This window comes from Drosophila simulans, chromosome 2R (genome assembly GCF_016746395.2).
Source record: "Drosophila simulans strain w501 chromosome 2R, Prin_Dsim_3.1, whole genome shotgun sequence".
Taxonomy (NCBI): domain Eukaryota; kingdom Metazoa; phylum Arthropoda; class Insecta; order Diptera; family Drosophilidae; genus Drosophila; species Drosophila simulans.
Window position 1 is genome coordinate 909,162 of NC_052521.2, and position 23,881 is coordinate 933,042.

Consider the following 23,881-nt stretch of genomic DNA (forward strand, 5'->3'; position numbering starts at 1 on the left):
GGGAGAAGAAGAAGACATTACATTGAGAAATAAATATTTAATAATAATAAAATTTATTTTTTAATTTCATTAAAAAATAATAATTTTATTAATAAATAAAAAAAATAATATTTCATAATAATAATTCATAAAAAATAATAATACGTAGTAGAAAATAAAAATTATTAAAATTAATAAAAATATGAAAACTGTTTATTGCAAAAGTCAAAAGGAGGCACGAAGTGCGGACACAAGCACTCAACAATCACTGCCTTATTCATTTTTCTCACGTCGCACGCTAAATACTCTAATAACAAATATTCCACTGTAAAGTTATTTTTATTATGATTCGGCTATTACTATTATTCTAGTGTCTTTGGTTAGTGGTTGTTTACTTGATCTGCGCGGGAGCACTTCTTGCTTATGCATATATATGGAAAATGAATTCTTATGTACTATGCCTGCCTAGTGGCTGGGTTTTGGTTGCAGATTGAGTGGATGCGCAATTTCGAGAAATGTTTGTTTATTTAACGAGGAATCGATACGGCGGACCACCGCGGTAGAACTTTTGTATAAGTGAATTATGAGGAAGGCATAATTACGTTACTTCCCTTCCCTTAAAGAGAAGCCTATGTATCGGCTGATGCTGTTGGTACCATAAGGGGGGTAACGGGTTTCGTTCAATTTCTATTTCTTGAGGCTGTTTTTTTTTTGTTTTCGGTTGTTTTCTTGTTTTCGTAAATAAAATTATAAATGGGTTATAGGTTACATATTTAGATAATCCCTATAGTATAATAAGTACAATAATAATAAGTGTTATGATAATATAAAATATGGTATTATTTTTTGATATTAGTTTCACAACGTCATTGTGCTTTATCATCTTTATCTTAATTATATCTAGTGGTGCGTATAACGGTGTTCGGTCTATTTCTGGGGTAAAGTAATTTTTACTTAAGATAATGTTTTCAATTTCGATTCTACATGTAATAATTTGTTTCTGTAAGTGTTTTTTTACTGTAATAATTTTGTTTCCCTTTGTCTAAATATGTGTTTAGACATGATAAGTAGGCAAACTATAAATATGTTCTATTTATGGGCTGCAATAAACATGTCACGGGACAGCATAAGTGGCAACTACAGATAAGTACGATTGCAGCGGCCTATTGCCGGAGTGTCAAGTGATATGACCACGCGGGAGGCCTCGAACATAGATTTAAGAATAAAACTTAGCTGCATTTACCAACGCAGACTGCGACGTCGTTATATAATTAGATGATAAGAACCTATGTAAGAATGAATAAAAGGCGAAGTCCTCGCAGCAGCGAGTCAGTTAGATTCAAACACCCGAATTGAACTAATTAAGTGTACGCACAAGTTTATAGTGTAAACATTTTGGTCCTTCGAGAAATTCTGTTGTTTTCCCCCACCAGTGGTAAGAAACACAGAATAAAATAACAGCTCTTCAAAGTAAAAAGAGCAAGGCTATTCGAGTGATTCTGTTGTTTCCCCCACCAGTGGTAAGAAACACAGAATAAAAGACCACGCCTTAAAGTACTAGGACTATAAGGTGAAACATTGTGTTCTTGCTTTTCCTTGGCTGATCAATCAGCTGTGAGTCGAGGCACAGCTAGGTCGACTGGGCGACCAATCAAAAAATCCTCCAACGGATCACGCCAAAGAATACAAGCAGAAAGCACAAAAAAGTCACAGTGATTGTTTTCCCAAGATGTTGTCGGAAAGATCTGTGAAATTGATGCAAGAGCAAGGAGAGCTGCAGAACAAAATACTGCAAGCCAGCAAGGAAAAGGCATCTATATCAGCAACAGATGTATTGGTAGTCCGATTTACTACTAACAACAATGCGCTGGTAAAATTGGGTGTTGGCGATCATCAATATTTTAATGATAAAATATTTTTGAAAACTATGGATGCTATCAAGGCCTACAAGGAGTCCCTATTAAAGGTAGAGACACTTGAAGAAATAAATATACCAAGCGGATCAAAATTATCTGATACCGCATCAGCTCGGAGCGCCAGTCCAGTTGATAATCTGGTTCAACTGGTGGATAGAAGAGCGGACAGGGTGAGGCAACAGATGAGCTTAATCTACGAAACCCTAGATAGTTCAAGTGAGATTGAACTAGTCAAGCAGCTGGCAATGATGAAAAGTCATTGGTCCAAAGTGACGGACACACTGAAACGGCTTGAAAACAAGTATGACAGAACTGCCTTTGATCAAGATGAGGCCGACATTCTGCAATCTGAAGTGGCCGCACTAGAGATCGTACTTCAAATGAAGTTGGAACAGTTCAAAAGTTCCAACTACGACGTGCCAGAAATCCCAAAAGTGGACCTTCCAACGTTCAATGGAAATGCAAAGGAATGGCCAACATTTTACGAGCTGTTCTTTGAGCTAATAGACAGCAGGAAGGATCTCAGCAACACAAGGAAGCTGGGATATTTAAGAGCCTGCTTAAAAGGAGAAGCTCAAATGGTGGTTAGCCATTTGATAACGGGATCAGCGGCTAGCTATACAGCAGCGTGGGAGCTTATCTGCAAACGCTATGAGAATAGCAGAAAAATATTCTCCCAACACTTCAACAAATTAATGGAGTGCGTGCTGCCCAAATTTAACGAAGTTTTTGGATACTGCGACTGAGAGCATATTCATCATAAAGGAAAAAGGAAAAATAGAAAGCTCTGCTGACGTAATTTTAGCAGAAATTCTACTGCAAGAGCTATACAGTCCTTGCAAAACGTACTGGAGTTTATTGAGCAACAATACAACTCAGTAAATGCCATTACGAAAAATACCGCTCAGCTTGCTACAAGAAAAGTGCAAGTAAGATCGTGTGCCTTTTGCTCTAAGGATGGCCACGATATGATAAAGTGTCTCAAATTCAGAGCACAATCTATTGAAAAAAGAAAAGAATTCGTTCAAAAGAACAGCATGTGCTTTAGATGCTTTGGAAAGCATATTGCTATCGACTGCAGAAAGGAAATTACATGCAATCGATGCTCCAAAGGACACAACAGCCTTCTTCATGAAGACACAAAACGCTGTATCAACAGCAATAACCTCAAGCAAGGCCAAGACACACTATTGGCTACAGCTGTTGTTTTAGTGAAATGCAAAGCTGGAGGTTACAACGAGTTGAGGGCGCTTATTGACGGTGGATCTCAGAAGACGCTGATTTCAGAGGAAGCAGCACAAATATTAAGGATTCCCAGAATAAGGAGAACTATAGAGTTCGAAGGTATCTCCCAGACTACTCAATTATCCAAAAATAGCGTCCACCTGACGATCAAACCAAAAATTCCAAGCAGCTTCAAAACATCAACGGAAGCATTGGTTTTACCAACACTCCATAGAGCCCTACCCAGCAAAAAGTTTGATATTGATATCAACAACGAGTGGAAGGGCTACAGGCTAGCAGATCCACGATTCAACGAGCCAAGCAGAATTGACATGGTGATAGGTGTGGATCTATTTCCCCTGATTATGATGGAGAAAATAAAAACCATGAATGGAATCTTGGGTCAAAAAAACAGATTTGGATGGATTGTGTCCGGAAATATAACTCGAGCAGCAATAATAAGTGCCACTACAACAATAAATCTAAAGGACCTGGAACGCTTTTGGGAATTGGAAGATGAAGCCGATGATACGATTACAGACAATGCAGAATGCGAAAGAAAATTCCAAAAAACAACTGTCACCAACGAGGAAGGCAGATTTGTGGTTTCAATTCCATTAAACAAAGAGGCAAAGCTGGGGACTCTCGCAAACAGGCAATAGCAAGGTTTATGCAAATGGAAAAGAAGTTTCAAAGAACCCCAAAGAACTGGGCTGCATACAACGAATTTATGAAAGAATACCTTAAGATGGGATATATGGAATCTGTAAAGACAACGGGCCAAGGTAAATACTATTTACCCCATCAAGCAATAATCAGGCCTGGAAGTTTAACTACGAAGCTACGAGTAGTTTTTGAAGCATCTGCAAAGACGACAAAAGAACTAAACCTAAATGACGTTATTACAGCTGGTCCTAAGATTCAAATGGATATATTCGATATTCTAATTAAATGGCGCAACTGGCAATATGTTATGGTAGCTGACATTGAAAAAATGTATCGCCAAATAAAGGTTGCTGAGAAAGGCCAAGAATACCAATATATCCTATGGAGAGATGAACCAAAATTGCCGATCAGTGAGTTTAAGTTAACAACCGTAACTTATGGCACATCGGCAGCACCTTTCTTAGCAGTCCGATGTCTACGAGAGTTGGCAGATCGCTTTTGCCAAGAGCAGAAACAATTAGAGACGACTTTTATATGGATGACCTCATAACTGGTGCAGACACAGTCAACGAGTGCTATGAACTTCAAAGGAAATTGAGACAAGTGATGGAGAAGGGCGGCATGCATCTGCGAAAATGGGTTGCAAATGACGAACGTATTTTAGCCGACATTCAGGACGACGGTGCTACGGAGAAAATTTGCATTGAGGAAAATGAATCGATCGAAACCTTAGGACTTCAATGGGATCCGAAGAAGGATACGTTTACGTTCTCGGCAGAAAACCCAATGCTAACACGCATAACAAAGCGGTTAGTGTTATCACAGCTGTCCAGAATTTTCGACCCACTAGGATGATTGGCACCTGTAACGATTCAAGGCAAATGTTTCATTCAGGAACTGTGGAAATTACCGATGACTTGGGACGTTGAATTGGAATCCAACTTAGCTAACTGGTGGATGGAATATGCTAAAGGTCTATCATGTTTAGAAGAAATTAGCATTTCACGCTGGACTGGATGCTCCAAAGGTATTATGGAGCTACATGGATTCTGCGATGCATCAGAGAAAGCATATGCAGCGGCTGTGTATACAAAAGTAGGCGACAGAGTTAGTTTGCTAGAAGCAAAAAGCAAAGTAAATCCTATAAAAAACAGGGAAAACAATTCCAAGGTTGGAATTATGTGCTACGCATTTATTAGCAAAGTTATTAGCGAAGCTGCAGGCTATATGGGGCAACAAGATCACAACGCATGCATGGAGTGATTCGCAAATTACTATTGCTTGGATACAGAACAAGCGCAGCAAAGATAAGTTCATCAGAACTAGAGTGGAAGAAATCAATAAACTAATTCCCAATGTCAAATGGAATTACGTTAAATCGGAAGACAATCCAGCAGACGTGGCTTCAAGAGGGATATCACCGCAAGCTCTGAAAATCTGTGAAATTTGGTGGAGAGGGCCTAATTGGCTAGCTATAGATGCACAACACTGGCACTGGAATCGGAAATTGTTGTGGTATCTACATTGATAGAATCCGAATATCTTCAAAATCATCTTTTATCGAAGTATTTATCGATCGACAAACTTCTTAGGGTAATGGCGTGTGTATTACGCTTCATAACAAAGCTGAGAAGAAAATCGCAACAGCCGTCACATCTTACGGTGGAGGAATTAAAGCTAGCGAAGATTGTCGTGGTAAAGATACAAAAACAGCTGGATTTTGGACACGAAGTCAGACTACTCAAAAACAAAAGACCATTAGACCCAAAGAGTAAGTTACAGGCGCTAAATCCGTTTTTGGATAGTGATGGCGTACTTCGAGTTGGTGGACGATTGCAAAACGCAATGATACCTTATAATGTAAAACATCCAATTATAATGGATAAGTCACATTTGACTTGGTTAATTGCAAATAGAATACAGGAAAATATGCAAACGATCATAGAAAACGAAAAACATCTAATGGAATATGTTGACAATCAGACCTCGGTCATCAATAGAAGCAAACCGGAATTTGGGAAAACTGACCCAACAAGTCAATATAATTGCAGAAACCATGAAGGAGCTTATGAAGGAGTTTATGGTATATAAGGAGTCAATTAAATTCCTTATGTTATCAAATCAAGTGTGAAACTGGATTGAAGAGGCAGAAAGCCTACAAGCAACAGCGATCTCAATGATAATGGACATTAGTGAAGGAAGAATCCATCCTACACTAATTGCGCCTAACAAAATGCTGGAGGAGCTCGAAAAAGTTAAGCAAAAATTAGGACGAAAACAAATGCTACCGGGTGGAAATTCAGTTATACAATTACCACTGATCTATAAACGTATGAACGCACAAGCTATGTTGAAGGATAATGTCCTATTCATTGAAGCAAAATTGCCGATATACAACAATCAGGAAACGGATCTCTTTAAAGTAATCCCAATACCACTGTGGACAAAGGGAACAAAGCTTATTCCGAAATTGAATTCTAAATTTTTTGCGTTCAATACAGAAATAAACGCATATCACCTAATGTCTGAAATGTAAATTAACCAATGCAGACAAGAAGATTCGACCACATGGCTTTGCGAAAATAATTGGGCATGGAAAAACGCGGATGATCACTCTTGCGAAATATCACCATTGAAACCAAGCAAGGCACACTCATGCGAAATGATGGAATTCCAAGGCAATTCGTTCATCAAAGAGATAAGTGGATCCAACCGTTGGCTATTTAGACTGTTTCGGAATACAACAGCTAATATAAGATGCAACGAACAGCATCAAGTTATGAGACTGCCCAATCAAGGCAATATACAACTACTTGCAGGATGCACAGCAATATTAGGGGATACAACAATAATTACTCCCCAAAAAGTAATTTCGACAGCGTCTGAAATGTCTATCTTCCCCAGTTTACGAATTATAGACGACAAGGAGACATGGAACATGGTCCCGCTGAAGCACTTGATTGTCAACAACACTAATGAACTGCAAAATCTTTAAATGCGCATACAGACTCTGAAAAATAACAAGGTTCACATTGATGACTTGATTTTCCACACGGCAGGCGGACACACGGCCCTAGGGTTGACAACGATTATCATAATTATATTGGTCATTTATATCCAGAGGCAACGCATAAATGAGAGACGACTACTGGCCGTACACTTTCCCCCCCAATTTTCCCTTCTGTAGAGGACCTTTTCTATATAGAGTGTCTATATCAAATTCTTGTCTGTCATTATTTATTTTTTCTATCGCTTAAGGGCCAAGCTGGGGAATGCGACGTCTCTGTCTGCTTTTAACAATATGGGCTTGCCCAACTGTTAAAAATTTGCATTTGTGCAATTTTTACACTCTACACTACATTTCTAATCCTTTGTTTTAATTTGTTCAAGGGTGGCGAATTTCAAGTAAACGTCGATACCACTAATGTAGTGTTTGCCTTCAGATGAATAGATGTCTATTACAAATTTATCTCGACAGTGTTCAGGATTCGGTGTAATTTTAACAGGCATTTTCGTATTTCTGTGTTCTATTACTCAATAGACTCGGATTTCGGGAAACTAATGGCACCATCTGATCTTTTTTTTAATATTTGTAAAATACACATTCAAGTTTTTGAAATATTTTAAAAAATAATGAAAAACAAATGTGTATAAAAAAGTTAATTATTGAGCAATGCATTAAGTGCACAAATGAAAGTAGTGGTTTCTTATCATGGTTCATGGTTCTTATCATGGAATGTTATATATATTACACATAATTAATTATCAACATATATATAGTGACGTATTTGGGTGGTCCAAACCAGCCACTTCTATTATTTCAAAGAAAACAGTAATGCACTCTAGTAATTTTCCATAATGTATCCCAGCTGCGCAGCATTCGTTTATCTTTGGCAGCGCAGCCGTTCTTGTAAACATCCTAAAGCCTGACCTAAGCATATTTGACTGCCCTCTTTCAACACTTCCTAATCCTAAGAACCCAAGAGCGAGGCTCTCCCGAAATACAAATATTGTTCAAATACTGAGGCTTCTCCTCAATCCAATTTGCATTTGATTTTTAGTCTTAAGCTGAGATCCAAAGAATAAAGTCGTGAAACTATTTCTCCTAAAAACTATTTTTTTATTTCTTGGCGTTGTCCTTAGTCAACTGACGGGACATTAGTTCGACTCAAAAATAAAACAACAATTTTACTATATAAATATGTAAACGGTAGCTAATTCGATCGGCAATTGTAACAAACGATTTTAAAAAACTATAAAAGTATAATTGTCAGGGCGTGAATTTTTAATTATTATTTTTTTCATCATATCGCTACGAAATTGGCCAAAACTCCAAATATTTAATTTCGTTTCTTCGATCAGAATTGATTTCGTCCCGAAAATCGTATTCTAGCACAACACGCACACATATACGCGTTCTCGTCTCTTGTTTTTACTTACGCAAGCAAGCAAATTCTATTTTTAGATTTCTTACGTTCTCAGCGTAAGCTAGCGGACAGAGGGCAATTTTGGCCGTCACCAAAAAAAGTGGCTGCATAGTGCCAAACCAATGTATGGCCGTTACGCATCTTGTTATTCTAGTGTCTTGTCTTTGGTGCGTGAGAGAGGGGAGCTTCGATAACGAAGATATTGCTGCACAGCTGAGGCGCCGCAAAGTTTAGATGTTATGAAGTTGGCATGTTTACAAAGTATAGACTTAGGAATTTCTGGCGGCTGCGTAACCCGACATACTCCCCCGTTGGAAGTGGCTTTCAACAGAATTACTAAGTGGCAATCCTCGTCAATCCTCCTTCGCCCTTAGCACAGCAACTCGACTCCATCTCTTTAAAATGCCGGCTGCGCTTGTCGACCGCTGGTCCGCAGCTTTTCGCACATCACAGTTCCGCTGCCTGTCTTCATCCGCATCTTCCGCCAGCAGAACAGACTGCTCCTCTATTTCCCGTTCTGTATGTATCTCTTTGCCAACTATATTCAATAGCTGCTGTGGCCACTTATACAAAAATTGTAAAAATATCAAAACTTGCTACAACTGCAGAGAAGACTGCCACCTTGATCCAAACACTACCGAAAAGTGTATAAGACCACCTCAAGCCCTCACAACGTCATTAACAGAAGATGCTCCGCAGAATGAATTTAAAATCACAAACAAAAAAGCAAAAACAAAACTGACCTAACAATTCTTAGGACTCGTAAAACCAAAAAGACGGACAGGGCTAAATCGACTCGGATATTGATTCTGATCCAGAAAATTCTGGAATAAAATGTAGCAATTGTAAGCGAATGATTAACAATTTAAAAATATTCAAATAATCAATGTTACGGATCGCGAGCTATGTACATTCATATGTATGTATGCGTACATAAATTTGCTTATGTAAGTATTTGCGTCTGTCCGTCGGTTCTAAAACATGTAAATTGGCGCCACAACTTACAGTAAATACGTACATACATATGTACATATGTAAAAATTAGGTTTTAATAGGTAGGTGGGTAAATATATATTTTTAAGAAGTGGGCTAACAAAATTAATTATTTTTAATGGGGGCAAACGAGAAACTTTTTTTTTCTTAAAAGGGTGGGCAAACGGTTTTAATTGAAAATATTTATTTTTTAGAGGTGGGCAATCGATTGCTTTTAAAAGGTGGGAAACCGTTTTTTTTTTATTGAAAATATTTATTTTTAGGAAGTGGCCTAACGAAATTAATTATTTTTAATGGGGGCAAACGAGACACTTTTTTTTCTTAAAAGGGTGGGCAAACGGTTTTAATTGAAAATATTTAATTTTTAGAGGTGGGCAAACGATAAAATTGCTTTGAAAGGGTGAGAAACCGTTTTTTTTATTGAAAATATTTATTTTTAGGAAGTGGTCTAACGAAATTAAATATTTTTAAGGGTGGGCAAACGTTTTTAATTGAAAATATTTATTTTTAAGAGACGGGCAAAAGTCATTTTCTCTAAAATTGCCTTTTATTTCTTATATTTTCTAAAGTATAGTTTGTTTCAAAATTCTAAAGGGTCTAATATAAAGTCTACTTTTTGATTTTCGAACTTTTTCGAACTTATAGACCTCACTGGACGTGGGCAAAAAACTAATTGGTGGGCAGACATGGTATAACAATTCCAGCTTTATATCACAAAAAATTCAAAAATTCGATTTTTCCGAAACCAGCTTTATTGAGCAAACACTGGCGACAACCACTTATGGTTGCATGAAGCAGACGACAATAACTTTTCCATGAATTTTAAAACAAACAAACTTTTTCTAAATACATCAATAAACTTTCGAACTCCCAATAGGTCTGAGAAATGTCACTTTGGCCCTCTGACGCTTTTGACACATGGTTGTTTAGCCCAAACAATGTAACCGATTCTTGGATTCCATCGCCTTCTCCACGTGTTGTAATGTCTGGCCAGGCCTAGGGAAACTTATTTCAGCTCCTCCACACTATCTCAAAAATCTCTTTCCTTGCTTCTATTTATTGAATCTTCTTGTATAAGAACTAACAATAAGTTCAAAAGCTTAACGATAACAAATTTTTGTGAACAGTTTTTCTATTTTTGTTCTGCTAGACGTCCCTAAAAATTTCTTCGCTGGGCTGGTTCTCATTTCGTCGGAGACGGGATCGACTGCTGAGCTCTGGTAGACCCCTCGCTAGATGGTTAAGGTGCGATTTCTCGCAGCTTGCTATGAAATTTTTCTAAAGTTCCGTAATTGCATCGATGACTGGCCTCTTGGGAAATTTTTATTCCGAAGGTATCACTATGCCCCCGTGATGTTCTCAGAATCTTTGATGGTGCTCCTTGTATGATGTCAATATTGCTGTTGCTGGCATTTCCCTATAGCTGTGAGCCAGGTAGGTTTCAATATAGAATTATAGAGTAAGGCCACATGGTCTGAACAGAGAGATAGCGTTGATGAGCCAGTGTAAGTAGTTGGGTTAGAGTTTAAGATTAATTATTTTGGCTTGATTGTGCCTGTAGCTGTAGCTTGGATTGGGGATCTTGAACGGCTGAGAAGAGCTGTGGCGAAATGCGGAATGTGGCAGGAATCCTCTTGTTTGGAATCCTTTTGTTTCAGAACGTTAGCCAATTTCCGTGTGACTATTTTTAGCCTTTCTTTTGCAGAAGGAGATATAGAAGAGATCCCTATTTGTACGTCTTATTCGGACTAACAGTTGTAATTTTAGGTGGTGCAGTACGAGCTGCTGCTGCAAGAATGGATTCTAGTGCACCTGTGCAGATCTCTATATTAGATTCATTGTTGAGTTTTGGGTTTAGCTCAATGTGTAAGCTTATATATTTTGTATACCTGATCCAGTTTGTTTTGTGTGAAGTCAATTTGTAAGGTGAGCCGGGGGAGGTGAATTAGTACACGCGAGTGACAGGTCTGGCAAATATTAAGCTCTAACCAGGCTGCGAGATATAATTTTCGTAACTGCGAAGTAGATCAAGTCAGGCAGCGTTAGATTGGGCGTGGCAAAAAGTTGTTTGTCAAATCGATAAAAATTTACAAGACTAATAAAATTATGAAAAAATTTTGAAAAATTGTTCAAAAAATGTGGGCGTGGCAGTTTTAGTCGGATTTAGCGGGCTATAGTGGGCGTGGAAACATAAACTTGCGCTGAGTCTTTGTGTTTAAAATCTGTATGCTGAATCTCAACCTTCTAGCTTTTATAGTTCCTGAGATCTTGACGTTCATACGGACAGACGGTCAAACGGACGTAGCTTCCATGATCTTTGCCGTTTATAATTTAAAAATAAAATTTTGTTCGCCATTAAATTGTTAACTTATCGTAATTTTTCTCAGTGTATTTCGTGTGTCATTTCCAATAAACATTTTTTTGTAAATAAAACTCATTCTAATTTTTTACTCCTCGGCGAAAGATCGATATCCTGGCGCAGATGAGATGAAATGGAAGCGTGGCATTTTCTACGAATACTTTGAAAATGTACGAACGCACAGATACTGACACTCGAATTTCGAAACAAACGACTTTAAACAGATTGAAAATGTACTCATCCTAGAAAAATAATTAGATTAGGTTAGCTTATATAAAATAAGAAATAGTAAGTACTAAAAGGAATTTAATTTTAATAAAATTAAAAAATACAAAAGTGATGTAAACTGGAGACTTAGTTTACATCACTTTTGTATTCGGGTAAACATTTTTATAACTTATTGTATAACCTTGTAATATATAATTTAAATAAAAATAGTAAGTACTAAAAGGAATTCAATTTTAATAAAATTAAAAAATACAAAAGTGATGTAAACTAAATCTCCTCCTCGGGTACACATACCATATATATAACCTTGTAATATTATATTTAAAAATGTAACTTCATTTCTCTCAGTGCAGAATAGCGGTTCGGTGATCGAGACCCTGGGATGTGTATTTAAATTAATTGCCAGAAAATTGTATAATTAAAAGAAACCACAAAGTGAGGTTAAAAGCGCGGGTGAAAATAGTGGGGTTAGGGGACAAGAATACACAATGAGAAGTTCCTGATGAAGTGAACATAAAAAAAATAAAAAATATAAATGAAAATGCTTGATGAACCCTGTCTGACCTAAGCCTAAATCGGAAAAATAAAAAATCACCGAGCCGCCATTCTGCACTGAGAGAAATGAAGTTATATTTTCCCATCTAAAATATATTTAGCAGCCTATTCCCTTCGCATCCATTTAATTATAACTTTATATTATTATCATAACTTATAAATTGAATAACTTCTATATTTTTTTTTTGAATTCACGGCAAAAAATAAAAACCCTTTGCCTTATACCATATCTCCTCAACTTACTTTAGTTTGTATTTATTTATGTACTTATTTAATTTATTATGTATTTATTATTAGTTATAAATATTGTTATTAATTATAAGTCACCACCATGAATACAGAGAACATGAATTTCTAAAAACTTAAATACTGAACTCGGCTGATGTGTTACCGGACATAGGGTACCAAAGGGGCTAATAGAGCTCTTAATAGATGCTCTTAAGGAAAGTTGTAATACGTAGGGCAGGCACTCCGCGAACACGATTACACCAGTTTTTCGTAGGCAACAAATTCTCAAGCTTTTCCTTCTCTTTTAGAACTGTCTCCTTCCGAATATATTAATTTGCTTCTTTTGATTTTGTATACTAGCTCCTCTATTCTGTTGTTGCAAGCACGCTCAATTCTTGATCTTATTCATTTATGTCTGTAGCGAATAGCTATCTGTACAAGCAAGACCACCACAGCCAACGCCATTATCTGGAGCCGGACTATAAAGCGAGCACCCTCAAGTACAGGTTCCCTTGCCTTCCATCAATTTATTTTGTGACACGTTCCAAATTTATTCACAATGTTTATTTGTTAACCCCAGGGTTTGGAAAAACAACATTTTTAGAAAGAAGAAAGATCTTTTTAGTGTTTCAATTGATCAAATTATTTAGTTTTATGACGAGGAGAGTGCTAAGCCTAATTTTAATAATACTGAATACTTTAAAGGCGATCTTAAAACCATCGAAAATGAAACTAATAAGCCTATTCGATTGATACTGCACGACTTGATGACTTTGCTTTAACAAAAATGGAAACTGTTCACTAAAGGTTTCCATTACTGAAATTTATCTGTTATTTTAGTTACTCTAAATATATTTCACAAATCATCGTATACCAGAGATATTTCACTTAACACTAAATAAGTTAAAAGTCTTCGCGACAAAATTCAATTTCAATGTGTGGCAAGACAAATATATCTAGAAACCCCTATGGAGTTATTTAGAATATATAAAGAAGTCACACAGCAACCACATGGGTATTTACTTATTGATCTCACTCAAGGAATAAACGATCCCTTAAGATTTAGATCAGACATTTTTAAATCGGAATATACAGTTGTTCAGAATAGTTTAGAAACATATCTTAAAACTCCTCACAAATCCGAGTGCAGGGGAACGGCTAGCAGCAGCGAAGACGTCTGGAATGCGAGAAGAGTCAAGGGCGGTCAGGTCGAACGGGAGGTTATGGACCTTGGACTTCGCAAAACGGAGAGGCCGTGAACTAACGGTACCGCTCTGAACCTTGCACTCGAGCTGGCCAAGGGTACGAAGGTCGAACGGTGCGGACTTTGGACTCGCACAAAGAGGATTCACCGTGAACTAACAGGACATTAGTTGGACTTTTTAAACGAGCGGGACGTGCGCTAAAGGGGAATCAACGGGATCCCCGCGGTCCGTAAAGGGACCCTGCAACACGCTAGGAGCCATACGTACACAAGGATATTCGAGAAGAGTACGGCGCGAGTCACACGGTCAGGACGCGGCTGTGCAGTCAGACAGTCCGAACATAGTCCGAAGGCGACAGTAAGCTAGAACGCAAGGCGAAGGTGACAGTATTCTAGAACGCGCGGAGAAGGTCGCAATCAGCTAGAATGTACGGAGAATGGCACGGTCAGTGAAAACAGACAGGATTGTATTCATTTGCTTTGCAAATAAAGTGATGCATTTAGAGCTTATTAAATATATCTATACAGTTGCTTTCTTGCACGTCCTAAAACGGTTAAAATGCACAAGAAGGAGCCCACGAAAAATTTGGTCCGACAATGCAACTAACTTTGATGGCGCAAAGAGCGATTCGCTTGAACTGATGCGTTTATTCCTCAGCGACGACCAGGAGCTTTGCCTGGCGGAGAATATAGTGGCGGTTCATTTCGTCTCGATCACCTCATTTTGGGGGTCTTTGGGAAGCCGTAGTAAAGAAAACAAAGCATCACTTTTACTGATCTGTGGGCTCTTACATTTAGACCTTCGATGAGCAGAGAAGCCTTCTTTCCCACATATCTGCGGTAGTTAATTCTTGACCTTAAGTATCAATTTCAGAAATACCTGTCCATTTATCCCGCCTTTATCGTTTATCGAGTCAGATGTAACAAACATAAACTTCAATCGCTCGGATAGGTGGCGGCGCATCGCCTACCTGCAAAGGATTTTCTGGTCCCGATGGAAGGAAGGGTATTTAACCTCACTGCACCAGCGATCGAAGTGCAGCACTCCCATGCCTGGGTTAGTTGTGGATGACATAGTCCTCGCTTAGAATGAAAACTTGTCGCCCTGAAATGTCCTTAAGCGAAAGTCTGCTGCCTGAAAGAGATGAAGTCGCCAGTGTTGCTGTGCTGAGGACATCAAGAGGATTGAGGAAGCGGGCAGTGAAAAAGCTGTGTCGGCTCCCCCTTATGTGTGCTATAGAAAGTCATTTTTCCAAGGGGTTGAGTATGTCGGGTCTCGCAGCTGCTAGCAGCACCAAATTTTATGTTTTTAGTAATTGCAATAGTAATATTTAGTAATATTGGCAATATCGAGCAGATCAGCTACGTGAGCATTTATGCTCGCCTCCCTTGCGACCTCTCTCTTGTTTGCTTGCTGTTTGCACTGCATATAACATTTACACTGACTAAATCCCATAATCAGGCCTAGTAACATATCTCGGCGTTCACCCAGATAGACGCCTCACCTGGCGGCGACATAAAGTGTCTAAAAGGACTCATATAAAGCTTAACAAAGGCTATAATTTGCAACTCTCCCCTTATCTAAAACTTATCTGGACATACTGCATACTATGTGGAAACGCTCCAAAAAACAATGCAATTTATACAGCTCAGTCAACGATTCTGCACACTATCAATGGGGTACATACGCAGCGAAAAAATCCATAGAGACCTCCCCATAAGTCTCGTCTACGAGGAAATCCAAATGGAAAAAAATAAACAATAAGAAATGCTTGTCGCACACGAAAATCCTCTCGCGAAGTCGCTTGCGCGTGTTTGTAGTCAAAGACGACTAAGGCACAAAGATTCTCCAGCCCAGCAAAGAAATCCTAGTACGGTCTCCGTCTAATAAAATTATTACAAATTGTAATTAACCTAAGTTATATAACAAGATAATTTAATAATAAGTTTAATTTTAAGTTAATAGGTTAAAAAAAAAAAAAACAAAAATTCTATATGCGTGGGTGTTTTGTGGGCGTTAGAGTGTTTGATGCAAAAAAACTTTTATCATATCGAAAGAAAGATACAAGACATATAAAACTATGGAAAAATATCACATATTGCAAAAATGTGGGCGTGGCAGTCGGCATGACGTTCCAATTAACACAGCTGATCAGTGGGCACGCCTGCATTTGCAACTACCTGAAGCGCTTTTGACACGAGGAGTCGGATGAATGCCCATGGTGCAGAAGTGGACGATGCGAAACCCCAGAGCACGTTCTCTTCTCGTGCGAAAAATATGCGAGCGAAATGAGATCCCTGGAAGCCAGCAAGCAGCCAACAGCTTCGCCACAAAACTAATAACTGAGCTCAGGAGAGTTGAGAAACCCAGGATGATTCACGATTGAGCGGACTTAAAACGTCCTCGCAGGAATGCTTCACGGCTATACCACGGGGGATTCAGAACTTGCCCTCCAATTGTTTTTCTATTGTTTCTTATATATAATAAGTATAAGTTATAGAAAATAAGCGAATTAAAACTGTTACTGTTACTTACTGTTCCTTCCCTTGGGAGGATGTAAATAAAGAAAAATTTATTAAAAGGAAAAAATAATAAAGCACATAATGGCGGATTTACCTGGCGGTGGCTTTGTTTTATTTCTTCTCGATCACTCCACTTTTGTGGTATGTGGAGGCTGCTGTGAAGAGAAGAAAGCATTTGCTTTAACGTGCGTGGGAACCCTTCTTTGCAACATATCGGCGGTAGTATTAAAGCCCCTTCGATCCTGATGTTTTAACTCCAGCCCTTTTTTTAATTGGTGTCCCGCCTTCGTATCGTTTATCGATCCGTATGTGACAAACCTGCCTATCTGCAGTCGATTTTCTGGTCTTTGCTTAATTAAGCAACAGCACTGTATGTTTGTTAACCTGGGAACAGGTTACATGTTACTACAGCCACAAGTTCAATCAACATGACCCTAGTGTTCGTGAGGCAGATATGAAGAAAAGGCAGATAAAGTGCATAGAACAGATGATGATTACCATGTTCAGCCAGATCAAGGAGATGATGGCAATGTACACCTGCCAGAGAAGAACCCAATTTCCGTAAACACTCAGTTAGTAATCTGGAATGCTAACGGCTTGTCGAGGAACAAGCCCGAAGTGGAGCATTATCTTAAAACAAACCAGGTGGACATAATGCTGAGTTCAGACACATTTCACCGCGAGGTCGTATTTCAAAATCCGTAGCTATGACGTAATAAATGCATTGCACCCCGCTGACAGGGTCAGAGGAGGAGCCACAGTAATTGTGAGGAATGGTATAAAATATGAGGAGCTGGAGCCTGTGCAGCTGGTTTTATACTTGCCGGCACAGTTTACAATAAGCTGCTCCGATCTGTCGTCGCAGCTAAGCAGACTACAACGCCAATCACGCATGGTGGGGCTCAGGGACTGTTAATCACAAAGGAAGCATACTTATCAAATGTAGGGCTATGGGTTGCAGTGTCCACTCAACTGGGGAACTCACCTACTGGCCTACTGACTCCACGATGATTACATATCTCTTGGACTTTGCCAAGATGGTTAAGATGGTTAAGATCCTCTTTAAAAGTTCGTACATAGGGACCTCATCTGCAGTGAAGCTTATAAGGCGCAACACAAATATCAGCAATTACAAAAGCTGGCTGAAAGAAAAAATAGATTCTTAGCCGGGCATCCAATCTCCGGAGAATATGGATGATGCGGTAGAGAGCCCCGCAGAGATAACTACCCCTGGTTAAAAGTTTTAGCTACCATTGTAAGACAGAGTTGAAGACTAAGCAGCCGACGGAAGCAAACTAAGTGGTCACAGATGCTTTCGCAGTTACCTTTGGAAGAGACGAGTCGGATGAATGCCCATGGTGCAGAAGTGGACGGTGCGAAACCCCAGACCATGTACTTTTCTCGTGCGAAAAACATGCGAGCGAAAGGAGATCCGGGGAAGCTGAACTTGTCAGAAGACTGAGTGCGGATAATATAATCTTCATGCTGCAGGGGCAGGTGGAATGGTAAGCTTCCAACAGCTTCAGCTCAGGACAGCTGAGAGAGTCAGGAAGGTTCACGAGTGCGCTGATCTAGATCGTTCTCGTGATGTAATGCTTCACGGCCATACCACGGGAGGGTTCTGGACTTGCCATTATATTTCGTTTTTTTTTTAATTTAATAAGAATAATTCCAAGACAAATAAATATATTAAAAAAAAAACATACACACACACACATACATATGTGGTACTCCCCCGCCTACGGATGACGCACGTGTAGCATGGCGAATCGAGTTCGTGCTCTTAGAAAACCCCAAAATGTTCCGTGTCGCAGCGACTTGATCGAGACAGGAGTGGCTGTCTCTAACATTCAGTGTCGACCCGAGTACTCATCAGCAGAAAGTATTTTTTTTTTTTTTTTTTGTTCGCACGGGTCCCACGGCCACACCTCCCGCCCAACCGACCGAGGGGCGCTGCCGTGTATCGTACGGCTCGATTCGCGAGAAGATATAGACGCGATATGAAAAAGAGAACAGGAACGAGGAAATGAATATAATGTGGAATAACTATGTTAAATATTAGTGTTAGTAGGGTCTAATTATGTAATAGAAAAGATAAAATCGATTGATTTAATAGCGGCAGAGAGTCAAGATTACAGATAATAGGATAAAGTCTATTATAGTCAGAACATAAAACTCTGTAAGGGTCATGCAACTCATGAAATCGGTCTAGATCGGATTGTAAGTCCAAATGGCAAGAAGTGTCCTTGTACTGGAGGCATAATTTAACATCGTCTGCGTACATAAGTACACGCGAATGTTTTATTATTAAGGGGAGGTCGTTAATGAATAAGGTAAAAAGAAGCGGACCAAGATGGCTCCCTTGTGGGACACCGGATGTGACTCGGTGAATAGAAGATAACGAATTTTTAAAGAGGACTTGTTGTGTCCTGCCATTCAGATAGCTTGAAATCCAATTTAGAAGATCAACAGGGAAACCTATAAGATCAAGTTTTTTTATTAAAAGGTAATGATTAACAGAGACAAATGCTTTACTAAAATCAGTGTAGATGACATCTGTTTGAAGATTATTTTTGAAACCCTGTATTACGAAAGAAGTTAGCTCCAAGAGGTTAGTGGTTGTAGATCTGCGTTTCATAAAACCGTGTTGACACGGTGATATGATTGATCTACAAAGGTGCTGCAAATGAGGAGTGATAACATTTTTGAAAAGTTTTGGGATAGCCGACAATTTAGAGATTCCTCTGTAATTGGTTACATCCAGTTTGCTACCTTTTTATGAAGAGGAATCACAAAGGACTCCTTCCATATATGAGGGAATTTTGAAGATTCCACAGATAAGGTAAACAGTTTCAGTAAAGGCTTGCACAAGGCTTCCGCACAGAATCTGAGCACACAGCCAGGGATTCCATCGGGACCTGGCGAATAGACCGGTTTAACACGCTGAAGATCGTTAAGCAGTGAGCTTTCGTTTATAGTAGGGCAAAATATTAAATTCGACTTAGATACCGCATAAGAGTATGGCTGTTCGGAATGAGGTAAAGTTGAATATGTTGTTTGAAAAAACTTGGCGAATAGATCGGCTATTACCTGATCCGATGTAACCGTAGTGTTTTTAAAAAATAGCGAGGAAGAGTAAGAACTTGTTATCGTTTGGTGCTAACGAAATTATAAAACTGTTTCGGATCCTGTGCAAACTGGAACTTACAACGGTTTAAATAATTTTTGTAGCACTGAGCATTAGGCACGGTAAAGTTTAACCGAGCGCTTAAATATTTACAAAGGATGGACTGAGAACCGGTATTTTTAAATTTCATATAGAGTCTGGACTTTACATTTCTTAGGTGTGTCAACTCTTTATTAAACCAAGGAGATTTAGAGATTGACGGATAGTAAATCGGAACACAAGAGTCAAAAAATGATTTAATTGCGGTATAAAACATATTAATCGCATCCGCCATTATGTTGCAGGAGTAAAGATCGGACCAATTAAAGCCAGCTATAAAATTGTTTAGCCTCCGAAAATTTGCCTTGCGAAAACAGGGAATTCGCTTTGTTGAATTCTCTGAATTTACTTTTAATACCGTACCTAAGTCGATTTCCACATCGAAAGTAGGATGATATTGATCTTCAGGTTGAGTGAGAGGTACTACCCTGGACAGAAACACACATTCAGGACTTGTTACAAAACATAGATCCAAAAGTCGACCAAGAGAATTTGGAATATAATTAACTTGCAACAGCGATAAGTCGAGCAAGCCGTCAATAAAGTCATGTTGTGCTAAAGGGAGAAGGATATTCGATTGTTCTTCTGGGGACCACATTGTGCCAGGTATATTAAAATCACCTAGAACTACCAATTGGTCCCTGTCAGAAAGTTTATTCAAAATGGACTGGATAGCGGACAGATGATTCTGATATTCTGGGAATTCAGAAGATGGCGGAATATAGGAGCACGTAAAATAAACTGATCTGTCGGAAAAAGACAGCTTTACACATACGAATTTCGAGTTACGGGAATCGTCCAATAGTAACTCCTCCGACGCGAGGGTAGATCTAACCGCAATTAAGACTCCACCTCCCCGTCTGGAGGGACGGTCAAACCTATATATAGTGATACCTGGGAAGACTTCGGAGTTAAGTATCTCCGGCTTTAACCAAGTCTCTGTGAGCACTCTAATATGGGATGCAAATGAAAGACTATCACAATACAATTTGATTAATTTGCTACGCAAGCCTCTAACATTTTGATAGGAGATAGTAAGTTTTGTAGTTAGTTTTTTGAAGAGGAAGAAGATGAAGAGGCGGATGGTGCAGTGGTCTGGCCACGTGAGGGAAGTTTAATTCCCACGGGCACCTTTTTCTTATTTTTGATCTTAGCTTCAAACTCTTTTACCACCATACTATCCGGCCAAAAATCACCCGAAAATATGGTGGAAAAGAGTTCGTTTGGGACAGTTATCTTGAAAGATGATATGTCCCTAGCGTAAGAGAAGTTAAATTGTTCCATTTTTATATTATCGGCTTTTGTTTTGTCTTGTATATAAGACAATACATCCGACGATGTTTGATCAGGGGAAAGCCGAGAAACAAAAATTTGTTTCTTTAGTGGAACCACCGCGAGGGGTTTTGGCCCTGCAGATTGTATTTCTGAAGCGCCAACTTGTCATCGGCTCGACGAAAAATATCTCTAGCTACGCCAAAACTGTTGATCAGTTCTTTCAAGCCACCTTTAGTTTGGCGCATAAACGATTTCATCTCGTTCGCAACCACAAGGCAAGCATCACAACAGTAATTTATATTTTTACCCTTTGCTAGGTCATCACTTGTACGGCCATTAAAACCAGCGCACTTAGTATGCACCATTCTATCACATAGCCAACAAGTCATTTTTGGCTGCTCAGGTTTTATAACCTGGCAACAATTTTTATAAAATCAGACAACATTTACGGTTTCCATGTTTAACTGAAATCAGACCACTGTGCGTGCACGAAAACACAAGACCAAAACTTTCAAGCGAGCTGTTAAAAGAACCGCACGAGAGCAGTCTGCACGCTGAGAAATTTAGATTTTTTGTGGGAGAGCGAAAGAGAGAAAGAGGGAGAGAGGGAGAGTGAGAGCGAAAAGTGCAGTTTATGTGCATGCAAAAAACAACACCAAACACCACTGCGAACAACGCACAAAAAGGGAGAGTAAACAAAACAAAGAGACGAAAAATGCAAACTACTTTGTATATTTGTTTAAACTACTGCACAAATCACAAAAGAATCACTCACGAAGCGAACGGATCTTTAATAATTATGTTTAAATATATGATAATTAAAGAAGATTATTTAAAAACCACGGCTTGTTTGACAAACACAAAATAAAAACCGGGGAGCAAAAAAAAACACGACCGTTCGCTTTGAAAGCTAATAGATATAGCTCCAAGTATCCATGGATCGCCCACCGGCGCCGATCTTCAGGACTATTGGGCAGGTCAGGATGAGAAAACTTAGCAGCGAACTTTCTCTTCAGAACTTCCGCTTCAGTCGGCTTTCTTTGCTCTTTGCGTGGTGGCTGCTACCATACAGAGTTGCCGGTTACGCCAGCTGATTTCTCAGGCAGCTGTAAAAACAGTGCTGGGAAACGGCCAACGCACCCCGGTCTGGTGTCGCTGATCGGATGCATGACTCTCCAGGCACAGGTGGAGCTTTCTCGATGAGTGTACTCACTGACAAAATCTATGAGCATCGTAAATATTAATACATTCCTAAGCTGCTGACGGGTACCCTTGGCAACATCCCATGGTAACTTAGAGAGGACCATAAACGTGCATGAGAAGGAAAATAAGAGTGTAAAAAGTCAAGGAGCAGACCAATAGCCAAATCCGAAGCTCTGGCGACCGAGCTGGAGCGGTATGTCTCCCACCGTCGCAACTTCCCCTTCACAAACAACCACGGCCCGTCTAAGCCAATGTGAGCAGCGTCGTGTTCTCTTGACCAGCCGGGCAGCAGCATAATAAAAACCCATTCTGCGTTTAAGCCAAGATGGCCGGAATGGTCTGCGTCTGAGTCGCAAAGTAAAAGTGAGTTGGTGCCAGTGACTTCAAATACATGAGATCCATCGAGGCGCACCTTTGGCAGATCCGCCATTATCTACTGAATTGGGCGAGGTTTCGTTCGGAAACACCTGACGCACTTGTTTACTGCCCTGATTGCGGTTTTCCTCCTCCCTGTTGCAATATAGGGATCGAATTATGCTGAGAAGAGCACGAGAACCAGTATGTAGGTTGAGCTCATGAGCGTGATTTATAATAGCCATAGTAACTAGGTGATCCTTTGGTAGGATGATTGGGTGACGGCCATTAAAACCCAACGAAGAGTTCTGCAACCGACCATCTACTTGCAGAAGTCAATGAAGGGTGACAGCGAGGCAAGTGGACTAGACGGCGGTACTACCCCTTTGCTCAGCAGGATTTAAGGTCATTCCAAAAATGAACACGCTGAACCATATGCAACAACAGAGAAGTCCCACATTGAACGTCAGTTACAGTAAGCCCAGGATGTCGGATGCGCTTGCATAACTTTTGGATGTAACGTACGCTGCAAAGCAGCATATGAATTCGCATATTTGGAGCATGGAACAATATCAGTGTATGGAGATTTTATAAGCAAGACCCTTCGACGAAGTTCCAGCACTTTCTTCTCAGTTACTACTGTTTGTGGACAATAAGTTATGGGGCTGCTCAGAAAAGGCGGTCCATGAGCTCCTCGCGAAAGAATATAGAGAGATTTAGGATAAATCTGAAAGTCGCCCAGGCCTTGCTGTTGATTGAAGGGTGGAAAATAAGAACGATAGCTGATCAGACACCGGATCCCAGGCGAGACCTAGTGTTTTTGTAAAATCACCTCCATCGCCTTCAAACTTCAAGAAGAACCACTTCCTTAGTTTGAAATGAGCGCGAACGTGCTGCATTATGTTGATGTCTTCTTTTTGGAGCTGGCGACAGATATCAAATCATCAACACAAAAGTCACGGCAAAGAATCTCAGCACCCACTGGAAATTTCGCACCTTATACATAGACAACTGATGCACCGACCTGACAGATTGGTAGGAAGCAGGCTTTGTGCCATTCGTTACAGCATCCAGCTTAAAACCGCTTAGATCTGGAGGAGAGGAAGCACCTCAAGACGATCCAGTTTGGTTTCCTCCTTGGGCAGAACACCCGCACATGATGATATTAAGGATATTAAAGCCTTGCCATTGAAGAGACTGCAGCCTCCGGAAACAACCCAGCCTAAACGAGTTGGGCTGATGTTCGGTTATATTGGAAGCAATGACAGCAGTGATAGATGTTGAGTACTCAGAGTTTCGAGATCGCAATGTTAAGTGAACTGGCAAATCATCTGTCTCGAAACTAGAGTCACCTATTCCGTTAACACAAGCAGATGGCTTTGTTTTTTTAAGCTGAAGCAAGTTTACAATTCGGGACGCTATCAAGTGCAGCTGCACACTTTCCCTGACAAAACTGCAGAGGGGTTAGTCATTAACTCTTCGTTCTCGTCAAAGGAACAGTTCATGATTCCGTACCTCGGA

General features: G+C 39.6%; 3 protein-coding genes across 3 annotated transcripts; all 3 read left to right on the forward strand.

Annotated features, from left to right (window-relative positions):
• Positions 1-1,906: 1,906 nt before the first annotated feature.
• On the forward strand, positions 1,907-2,641 carry LOC123327157. The gene has a single exon (XM_044922758.1). It carries the CDS (start codon positions 1,907-1,909, stop codon positions 2,639-2,641), a length of 735 nt encoding a protein of 244 aa, XP_044778693.1.
• A 291-nt stretch (positions 2,642-2,932) lies between these two features.
• LOC123327158 lies at positions 2,933-3,781 on the forward strand. Its single transcript, XM_044922759.1, has one exon. The coding sequence runs from the start codon at positions 2,933-2,935 to the stop codon at positions 3,779-3,781; it is 849 nt and encodes a 282-aa protein (XP_044778694.1).
• Positions 3,782-4,319: 538 nt separating this feature from the next.
• On the forward strand, positions 4,320-13,834 carry LOC123327159. Its single transcript, XM_044922760.1, has 2 exons — positions 4,320-4,594; positions 13,726-13,834. The coding sequence occupies exons 1-2, from the start codon at positions 4,320-4,322 to the stop codon at positions 13,832-13,834; spliced, it is 384 nt and encodes a 127-aa protein (XP_044778695.1).
• The last annotated feature ends 10,047 nt before the right edge of the window (positions 13,835-23,881 follow it).

Bases quoted from the DNA above. Each gene is read 5' to 3' on its own strand.
- LOC123327158 (XM_044922759.1), top strand. From the start codon at position 2,933: ATGTGCTTTAGATGCTTTGGAAAGCATATTGCTATCGACTGCAGAAAG.
- LOC123327157 (XM_044922758.1), top strand. From the start codon at position 1,907: ATGGATGCTATCAAGGCCTACAAGGAGTCCCTATTAAAGGTAGAGACA.
- LOC123327159 (XM_044922760.1), top strand. From the start codon at position 4,320: ATGGATGACCTCATAACTGGTGCAGACACAGTCAACGAGTGCTATGAA. The intron at 4,595-13,725 runs GTTAGTGTTATC...ATCCGAGTGCAG, and splicing joins CTAACACGCATAACAAAGCG to GGGAACGGCTAGCAGCAGCG.